General features: G+C 56.0%; 1 protein-coding gene across 1 annotated transcript; it reads left to right on the top strand.

Moving 5' to 3' along the window:
• The first annotated feature begins 3,696 nt into the window (after positions 1 to 3,696).
• CDC42EP2 (CDC42 effector protein 2) lies at positions 3,697 to 9,554 on the top strand. The gene is made up of 2 exons (XM_068977978.1): positions 3,697 to 3,825; positions 8,190 to 9,554. Exon 2 carries the CDS (start codon positions 8,457 to 8,459, stop codon positions 9,087 to 9,089), a length of 633 nt encoding a protein of 210 aa, XP_068834079.1. The 5' UTR covers positions 3,697 to 3,825; positions 8,190 to 8,456; the 3' UTR covers positions 9,090 to 9,554.
• The last annotated feature ends 244 nt before the right edge of the window (positions 9,555 to 9,798 follow it).

The raw sequence follows: 9,798 nt of genomic DNA, 5'->3' as shown, positions 1-9,798 counted from the left end.
CAGGACACCTCGATGCTCCGTTGGCCCAGGGTCCCAGCCTCGTCACCCGTACTCAGGCCTTTATACACAGCCTGAGACGTTGCATAAAAAAAAACAATTCTAGTCAATGAAATCCTGTATTATAAATGCTCATTAACTGCAGGGCTACCATGGCAACACGGGGCGTGTCTGCAAGGATCCTGTCCATTCAGCAGAGCTGAGAGCAGCCAGCAGCAGGCTCCCCAGGGACTCTGCAGGCCCCAGCCAAGCAACACAGCTGCTTCTGTGAATGGGGAGAATGGACCGCCTACCTGAGTGCTTGCAAAGCGCAGAACCCAGTGCCAGGCACAGAGTGGGCCTTGGATGTGGGCTTTGCAGGGGCCGGAACTCCGGTTGATAACAAGGGAAGTAGGAACCGTCCAGGGAGCCAGCTCTGGGTGAACAGTGTCACATCCAGGTGGGCTTAGAACAGCCCCAGAGCGCAGGTGGCACTTCCTGTGGCTTTGGGCCCTGCTTGGGAGCCCTGACCGCACAGCCAGCCTGGGCAGATGACTGACTGCAGAGGGAAGGGCCCAGGATTGGGTCAGGCTTGGGGGACAAATCATCGCCCAAGTGCTCTGCCATCCCCAGTGCTTTCCAGTTGCCCTCCCCCATACACCAGAACTTCTCCAAAGAGCCCCGGAGTTGCTTCCTGGTTTTGAGTGGCCTTGGATAAGGGTCTTTGCCTCTCCAAGCTTTTGTCCCTGTAATTTTGTTTTGTCACCAGCCCTGAATGGAGCTCCTGACCTTTCCCAAGTCCCTTCCCCCAACGGAGGATGCTCACTGACGGGCAGAGTGGGGGCCGCGTCTCAGCCTTATTCCCACAGGCTCAGAGGAGTCATTAACAGAGTCAGCTATCCATCATTAGACTTATTCCAAGTCAGGTGGCAAGGCCATCCGCCATCCCCCAAAGCTCCAGTTATAATGTTTCTACGAAACTCCTGCCTGCAGGGACTGTGTGCTCCATCAACAAAACAAGCGCAAGTCCCTTATCTTGTTTGGGACTTATGGAACTCCACTTTTACAGGCAAGGAGGCTCAGAAAGGGATTGCCCTTTCTTGTGGCCACAGAGCAAGTCGGCAGCACAGCCAGCTCAGAACCTGGGTCTGTGGCTCAGAGACAGTGCTCAGGGCTGGGCATCGAGCTATCCCCCCAACCTGGTTGCTTTGTAGGAATGAGGGGATGGCAGGCGTGACAACGGCTGGGCGGGAAGCTTGAGCAGGGAGGAGGACCCAGAGCCAGCAGGTCTTGCCCTTTCAGGCTAAGTAGATCACTGTCAGTGCCCCGAGTTTCCGTTTTCACTTCTATAAAGGGGGATAGTGATGCTAGCTCTGTCCATCTCACTGGCTCTCAGAGGATTTGAGGAGCTCAAGGGCAAAAGGCACTGGGCAAGGAGCATAGGCCGGCCTAGGTGAGTTGGTGGCTGACAAAGCCTGGGTGGTAGGAATGGGGAAGGTACAATACTTACCCACCCACACCACAACTTGGCCTAGGGCCCCCTTCCTCCACTGTCCAGGTCTCAGCTTTCCTCTGAGCCACTAGGCCAGTCCTGGCAGAATCCACCTAACTGATGCTCCTTGGGGAGTTGAAGGAGCGGGCAGGAAGGCTCTAGATTAAAAGTTGAAACTTCCCTGCATTTGTTTTCTATTGCTACTGTAGCAAATTGCCACCAACATGGGGGCTTTGTTGTTCAGTCGCTCAGTCCTGTCCGACTCTTTGGGACTCCATGGACTGCAGCATGCCGGCCTCCCTATCCTTCACCAACTCCCAGAGCTTGCTCAAACTCATATCCATTGAACTGCTGATGCCATCCAACCATCTCACCCTCTGTCATCCCCTTCTCCTCCTGCCTTCAGTCTTTCCCAGCATCAGGGTCTTTTTCAATGAATCGGCTCTTCACATCAGGTGGCCAAAGTACTGGAGCTTCAACTTCAGCATCAGTCCTTCCAATGAATATTCAGTACCAATTTCCTTTAGGATTGACTGGTTTGATCTCCTTGCAGTCCAAGGGACTCTCAAGAGTCTTGTCCAGCACCACAGTTCAAAGGTACCAATTCTTCGGTGCTCAGCCTTTTTTTATTGTCCAGCTCTCACATCCATAAGCTGGAGGCTTAAAACAACACAAATTTATAAACTTTCAGTCCCATTGATGAGAAGTTCCAACATGGGTCTAAAATCAAGCTCAGTGGGCTGTGTTTCTTCTGGATGCTCAAGGGGACGACCCGCTTCCTTGTTTTTTTCCAGCTTCTAGAGGCTGGCCTGCTTGTGGCCCCTTCCTCCATCTTCCTAAGCAGCAACACAGAGTTTCTGCATCATCACATCTCTTTTTCTGATGCTCCAGTCTCCCTCTTCCACTTTAAGAACCATCAATCATTATTGTGCTGGACCCACCCAGATAATTCCGATAATCTCTCTGGTTTTTTGTTTTGTTTTTTAAAAGCACAACACAATTTTTAAAAACTCATTTATTTGTCTGTGTTGGGTCTTTCTTGCCTCATGTGGGATCTTTTGTTGCAGCACAAGGGCTCTCTATTTGGGGGTGTACCGGTTTAGTTTCTCTGCTGCACATGGGATCTCAGTTCCCTACCCAGGGGTAGAACCCATGCCCCTTGCATTGCAGGGTGGCTTCTTAACCACTGGACCACCAGGGAGGTCCCAAGCTCTCTGTTTTAAAGTCAGTTGATTAGCAACTCTAATTCCATTGGCAAACTTAATTGTTCTTTGCCATGTAACAAAACACATTCACAGGTTGCCCCTCTTTAGGGGGAGCCATTACTCTGCCTACTGGATTCTGCTTCTCCCCATCCTTCCCTCCCTCCTGGCTTAGCTGACCTTCACCTCCACCCTCAGCATCCTTCCCTCCTTCAGGATGCCTTCCTGACCCCCCTCTCCTCGAGTCCCTCCCACGTTTACAGAATGGAAGATTTTATCATCTTGGTCACATTGTACTGTCACACCTCTCAGGTCCCCTTACCTCATTACCATCCACCCTTTGTAGGGTCTGCCTTTCAGTAAATGTTTCTTCCACTGAATGAATGAATGAACCCACCAATCAATAACCCTCCTGGTCACTATCATTGGCGAGCCCCAGGACCTCACCCTGCAGCCGCTCAAGCCCCACCCAACCTTGTAAAGAGTCTGAGTACCAGTCCCACCCCCGCCCCGGAAGCCACCTAGCCTGAAGATAAATACGGTAAATACGGGCGTGGCCAGGCCACTCATCCCGCGCACACCCCCAAAGCCTTCTTTTCTAGGAGACGGCAAACTTTTGAAAGCTCTCGGAAGTCTGTAATGTATTGACGTAAGCGCCTCCGAGGCCTCATTCATTTCCTCAGCAGTCACTAAATACTTTTATGCCAGTGCCCTCCAGGGAGGGAACCCTCCGGGGACGCTTCTCTTCTGAATTCTAAAGAGTTCGGTCTTCCGGCTACCTCCCCCCTCGGCCCTCGTAGAACCGAGAGTTTTGGCTCTGACGGACATAGCCGGAGTCCGCGGAGTCCAGCTCCATTACCCGACGCGGCCCGGCCCGCAGCCTCCCGAGCTCGGACTGGACCCCCGGGTCCCCGCGGCTGCGGGACCCCTACGCTGCGCCTGGGAAGAGGGAGCCGAAGCGGGCCCGCGAGTGGGGCGAGGCTGTGGGTGTGGCCTAGATGGGGCGGCCCCGGCATTGGCTCTACGGGCAGGGGGCGGGGCCTCAGGGGCCACGGTCTTCCCTGTAAGTTCGCAGCTCAGGTCTATCCCACCGCCGCGCGGTCCAGCTCCTGCGCTTTCGCCTTTCTCGGGTCAGCCGCCTAAACGCGCGTCAAGGTGAGTTCAGGCCCGACTCTGCAGCCAGACCGCGGCTCCTGGGGCGGGGCGGGGCGAGGCGGGGGGTGTCCCTCTAGAGGCCCATCCTTAAGGCGCCTCATCCTCGATCGCGCCTCGGGCCCCAACTCATCTCTACGTAGGTCCTTTCTGCCGTGAGATGCACGGCATTTCTCACCCGCGCCTTGGTCCCGGCGGCCACGCCCGCGTTCCCCTCGGCCTGCTGGGCGCCGCGCATCCCGAACCCAAATTCCCGGTCCAGTCCTCCATGCTGAGCCGGGCCCCCCGCCCCACCCCCGGGACCCGGGAGTGCTCTCCTGCCTTTCAGCGCTCTCGCCTGGACCCGGGGTCGTATTTTTAGTAGACGGTGAGGTGTCCTCCTATCTTTAGCTGTGGCCGCGAGTGTCCTGAAACGGATCCGGACTGGGCTGGGCTGCGCTCGAATAGAGGGCGGGGAGGGGGTCGGCCCCGGAACCGGAGCTGGGGCTGAGTAGCAGGACCCGCCGGAGCCACGGGGCGGGGGCCGCACGCCCGAACTCTGGCCCTGCGCCGAGCGGACACTCGGACATCGCCTAGGCCGGAAAGCACAGGGGAGGCTCCTCCCTGAGCTTGGGTAACCGGGCAGGGTCCCCGATCGCTCCCTCTTCCCCCGATTGTCTGGTTGTGAGCCCAGAATCCTCCAAGGGAAGAAGATCCTGCAGACAGTCCGCAACTGGTACGCGAACGTGCGTGCGTCTCCTTGGGAGGCGCCCGCCTAGAGCTGTAGATTCGCTCGAGACCCCGGTGCGTGCAGGACCCCTCCGGGATAAGGAGCGGTAGAGGGAGAGCGCGCGCCACCTGGTGGCCACGGAACCGAGCGCTGCTCTGCTCAGGGAAGTTGGGAGACCCCGCGGCCAGCGAGGGCGCCTGTACTGGAGGACCCCTCCGCCCAGGGGCTGCTCTTTTTAGGTCTTGTCTGGAGCACTGTCGCCGGAGAACCAGAATGCTTGAGGAAGTCCCTATAGCTATTTGTTGAATAAATGTCGAGGCTGACAGTGACCCGCTAACCCCCTCCTACATCCACACTCTCTCTGACTTCCAGTAACTCCCTGGTAATGGCCTTGTTGTCATCCCATTTCATGGATGAGGAAGGTGAGGACCAGAGAGAAAAGATGTTTTCCAGGTAGCAATGGGTTCAAGGTTAGGGGCCTACCTTTGGATCACCCCTGGTGGGGAGTGGCCTAGTATTCCTTGTGAGGAGGGGGCTCTGCCTCCAAGAAGTCATTTTCTCTGAAGGAGGCCCCGGGCTCTTTCCAGAGCAGGCCCACAGAGCTGGGATGGCTCCTATCTGCTCCTTCCAGAGCTGCAGGGTGCAGCACAGCCCAGCCCAGCCCCTAGAGCCTTGTCCTGATGGACAGCTCATTCTCATATATCTGGACACTTGCACATTGAGAGATGGAAGCAGCCAAGAGGTAGGACTTAAATGGAGGAGGCTTGGGGACCTGGCAACGCCAGCCCAGGTAGATCCGTTTCCCTCTTGCTCCCCAGGCAGTGCACATATTTTGGCATGGCCCATTGTATCAGAGCCACTGGACTCAGCTGGGTAGCCGTGCCCACTCTTCCTCTTACTAGCTGGGTTACCTGGGCAGAGTTGCTTGATGTCTCTGAGATTCAGCTTCTGCCTCTGTAAAGGCCAGTGATGACACTGTGTTGTGCCTCGGAGGTTAAATTGGAAACCATGCAAGCCTAGCTGGAGCGTGGGGTCTTGGAGTTGCCAAATCTGAATATTTGGGGCTTGATGGTTGCAGTTCCCAGCTCTCCCCTGGTGGTTGACACTGGCCCAACCCTCCCTCCCCCAGCCTCAGTTCTCCTCACATCTGGAATTGGGTGGATACATCTGGCTCAGAGCGCGAGAGCTGTCAGGGACGCCGGATCTGTTGTGGAAACACTCAGGCTGTCTTGGCGGCCCTGTATGATGGAGGGTGGGGGGAGGGGGGAGGTCTGGCCCAAGTTCTGGGCAGATCCCACCAGTTGGCCTCCTTTTCCATGAGTGAAAAGGAAGGAAAACTATCCCAGGATTTCTCGCCTGCCAAGGGGACAGATAGGATATATGTCAGCATGCCTCCAGACCTGGCATGGTGGGCACAGATAAATGTCTTTTAGGTAAATGAGTGATGGGAGTCCAGGACCTCAGAGCACGTCCTGCCTCCCTCCCCTTCCCCCCCAGCTCCTTCCAAGCTTAGCTGGAATTCTGCCACTGGAGAGTCATTCCTTTGTTTCCTGTTAAGCTGCAGGTGCTCTGGGAGGGGCAAGATGTCCGGTCTCTGGCTCAGCACCACTGACCCGAGCTGTCCGGTCCTGGGGTGGGGTTTCCTGAGTAAGGGCCTGGCTGGGGGGAGGGCTGTAGTTGGGATTCTGCCTCTCCTGCTCCCTCCTTCCTCCTTCCTGCTCCCTCCTGCCAGCCCCCTCCTTCTTCTTTCACCCTGCTCCTGAGGCTGAATGCTGCAGAGGGGACTTCCCTGGTGGTCCAGTGGCTAAGACTCCGTGCTCCCAATACAGGGATCCTGGGTTCAATCCCTGGTCAGGGAACTAAAAGATCCCATGTGCCACAAGTAAGAGTTTGCTTACTGTAACTAAAGACCCTAGTGCAACAACTAAGACCCGATACAGTCAGATAAATTTAAAAAAAAAAGAAGAAGAATGGAGCAGAGGAACTGGCAGAGGCTTCTTGACCCTTCCCCAGCGATTTCCCACCTGCTCAGCCCCTCCTGGCCCCAGGAGGGTGGACTCACGTGGTCACCCATTGGGTGACCTTGGACAAGTTTCTTTGCCTTTCCTGCTGATTCTACACATCAGGCCAGTCCCCTGCTGCGGGAACTAGAGGGAGTGCTTGTTCCACTTCCTTTTTCTGTTAAACCTGTATGACATCCCTCCAGAGTGTATTTATTTTTTCCACCTTCAAAATATCTGTGTTTATTCTGACTACATGAATAATATGTGCTCATAAATAATACATGCTTCTTATTAAGCATTTGAGCTTATAGAAGTATGAACAAGAAAGGGGAAGTCACCTGAAATTCTACCATCTTGAGAGAACTACCGTCAACATTTGGCAACCATCCTTTCATAGTTAGCTTATGTATATCATTTTTTAGTAATGAGACCAGATATTAAATATAATTTTTATTGAGGGCAACTTTTCCTCCCATGTCACAGACCCCACACTCCATCCCTGCTTCTCCCTGCATCTAGGTAGCCTTTATGCCAACCTAGTGCCAGCCTTCTATATTATTTCCTGCTCCGATATAAGATATAATCCTATGCAGACCTGTATGTGTAGGTACACATACATGCATGTATGGGGAGTGGGGAGCAGAACTGCTTTCAGCAAATGGAATCTTCTAGACTACATTTTTGCATTTTACTTCTCTCATTTTGCAATGCCTTATGGGAATCTCTCCAAAATGTCTGATAGCTCTAATTTTATTTATTTATTTGGCCATGTCATGTGGCTTGCAGGATCTTAGTTCCCCAACCAGGGACTGAACCTGGACCCACAGCAGTGACTGCAAGTCCTAACCACTGGACCACTATGAAGTTCCGAGAGCTCTAATTTTAAATGGGAATGAAAGGAGAGCCTTTGTGATGACTGAATGAGATGGGTTTGCAAAGAATCCAACAAAATCCCAGGCGGAGCAGAGCCTTCACTCCCCAAGTATTTATATCCCCACTCCCTCCTCCGCTTAGCTGCTGGGACAGAAAGGAGGGGCAGAAACTACAGTAGACTCAGTTCCCATAAGGAACTCCTAACTGGGAGGAGGAGAAAAGGGAAGCTCTGAGCAGGCATCTCCCTTCCAGGTGGGATGTGATTGGGCCAAACCGGTGTTCTTTCGGCTTGGTGGGCTGAACACCTGCTGTGCATCCAGTCCTGGGCCCAGCCTAGGTGGGTGAGACAGAGATCACAAGACCTCCATCCTCGGTCAAGTCAGGAGCTGAGACAAATCTGAGACAAGTGCCCCCATCTGCCCCCCACGCCCCCAACCCCGATGACTTGGCACTGGTCCCGCCTCGGGCACAGTTGAGTGCAGATGATGAAGATGAGCAGAGCTGCAGACTCAGCAGGAGACCAGAACCAGGGCTGTGTATGTGACTTCAGGCCTGCCACTCAGGGTCCCCACTCACGGAGGGAGGGGCTTGGCGCTGGGATCCAGGCCTTGGGGCTGCAGTAAGTCTGTGGAGGAACACAGGAGCTCTGCAGGAGGGCTCCCCACAAGAGTAGGCCCCGGGTAGGCTCCTGGGGCTCCTGAAGGACACCTGGAAACCAGACAGGCGCCTCTGCTTTTGTCCTTCCATCTCTTATTCATATCCTTCGTGTTTCATCTCCTCAGCCCGGACCGGAAAGAATCGAGGACAAGTCCGGAGAGCATTGCTGCCTGCCTGCTTCCGGTTTTCAGAAGCGTTTCCAGCCTTCTCGGGAGGAAGAGATTTTGGCTATCTCGACCCTCTGACTTCGCTGATCGTTTCTTAGCCCTTTGGCAAGTGTTTGCTGTCTGGACACCTCGCTCTGGCTGTTTGTGGTGGACAGGGGTGAAAGGAGACAGCGGAGGGCGCGGTCCTGCGAGTGGCCGGTCCCGGTCCCCGGGGGTGAGGTCGCGATGTCCACCAAGGTGCCCATCTATCTGAAGCGCGGCAGCCGCAAGGGCAAGAAGGAGAAGCTACGAGACCTGCTGTCCTCGGACATGATCAGCCCGCCGCTGGGAGACTTTCGCCACACTATCCACATCGGCAGCGGAGGCGGCAACGACACGTTCGGTGACATCTCCTTCCTGCAGGGCAAGTTCCACCTCCTGCCGGGGACGGCGGTGGACGAGACCCAAGAGGACAGCGGCTTCGAAATGCCCTTCCAGTTCACGCGCACGGCCACGCTGTGCGGGCGGGAGCTCCCGGACGGGCCATCCCCTCTGCTCAAGAATGCCATCTCCCTGCCGGTCATCGGCGGGCCCCAGGCCCTCACCCTGCCCGCTGCCCAGGCCCCCCCCAAACCCCCTCGCCTGCACCTGGAGACCCCGCAGCCCTCCCCGCAGGAGGCGGGGACTGTGGACGTGTGGAGGATCCCAGAGGCTGGCGCCGCCCACAGCGGGCTGACCCCCGAGTCCGGGGTGGAGGAGCCGTTCCTGTCCCACGCCAGCTCCCTGCTGTCCCTGCACGTGGACCTGGGGCCTTCTATCCTGGACGACGTCCTCCAGATCATGGACCAAGACCTGGGCCACCTGCAGATCCCCACATAGGACCAGAGAGCAGCTAGTGGGGTGAATGCCACGGAGGCAGGGGGTGGACACCAACCCTGGTCTAGGACTTGGGGTCCCCGGGTCCCACCTGTGTGGTTGCTGGCCAGTGATTTCTCACTTTGAGCCTTGGTCTCCCTCTCTCCCACCCTCTCCGCATGGACAGAGTGGGCTCTTTGCTTCCCCCTAAGCCCCTCAAGGACACGTGCTGATGTCAGCCGGAAGCACCCCGTGCGACTCGGGCCACCTGGATCCCCACTGCCAAATGCTCCTCAGATCCCTCGGACGAAGGCTCTGCTGAAATGGACTCCACATTTCACCCATCTCTAACTCAGCCTCGATGACACCCTGATGGGAGGGGGGCCAGGGAAGAGGCGGGGCACAGCCAGCTGGACCTTTGGCTCCGTGCTGTGGGTTGGGAACGTGCTGTCAGTGACCGCTGTCCCTCCGCCCCAGCCCTCCCACATGACCAGGGGATTCTAGTTGCAATAAAACTTGCTGCTGTTGGTACCTGTGCTGGGTATTCTGTTCTGGGCCCCTCCTCAAGACAGGCCAGGCTCTGGGAGCTGTGGGCTCACTCACTCCAGGCCCAGAGGGCTTTATATGGTGGGATGGGGTTGGGGAAAGGCCTGCCTTCTGGAAGAAACTGTACGGCATTCTGAATCCCTAGTGAGAAGCCGGAAGGAACCAAGTGCCAATTGGGGATATTCTG

The sequence above is a fragment of the Capricornis sumatraensis genome, chromosome 8 (genome assembly GCF_032405125.1).
Source record: "Capricornis sumatraensis isolate serow.1 chromosome 8, serow.2, whole genome shotgun sequence".
NCBI classification, from domain to species: Eukaryota; Metazoa; Chordata; class Mammalia; order Artiodactyla; family Bovidae; genus Capricornis; species Capricornis sumatraensis.
The sequence above is the reverse complement of the archived record's forward strand: the minus strand, read 5'-3'. Positions and strand labels throughout refer to the sequence as shown.

Excerpts from the sequence above, each read along its gene's own strand:
- CDC42EP2 (XM_068977978.1), top strand. The coding sequence starts at position 8,457 with ATGTCCACCAAGGTGCCCATCTATCTGAAGCGCGGCAGCCGCAAGGGC.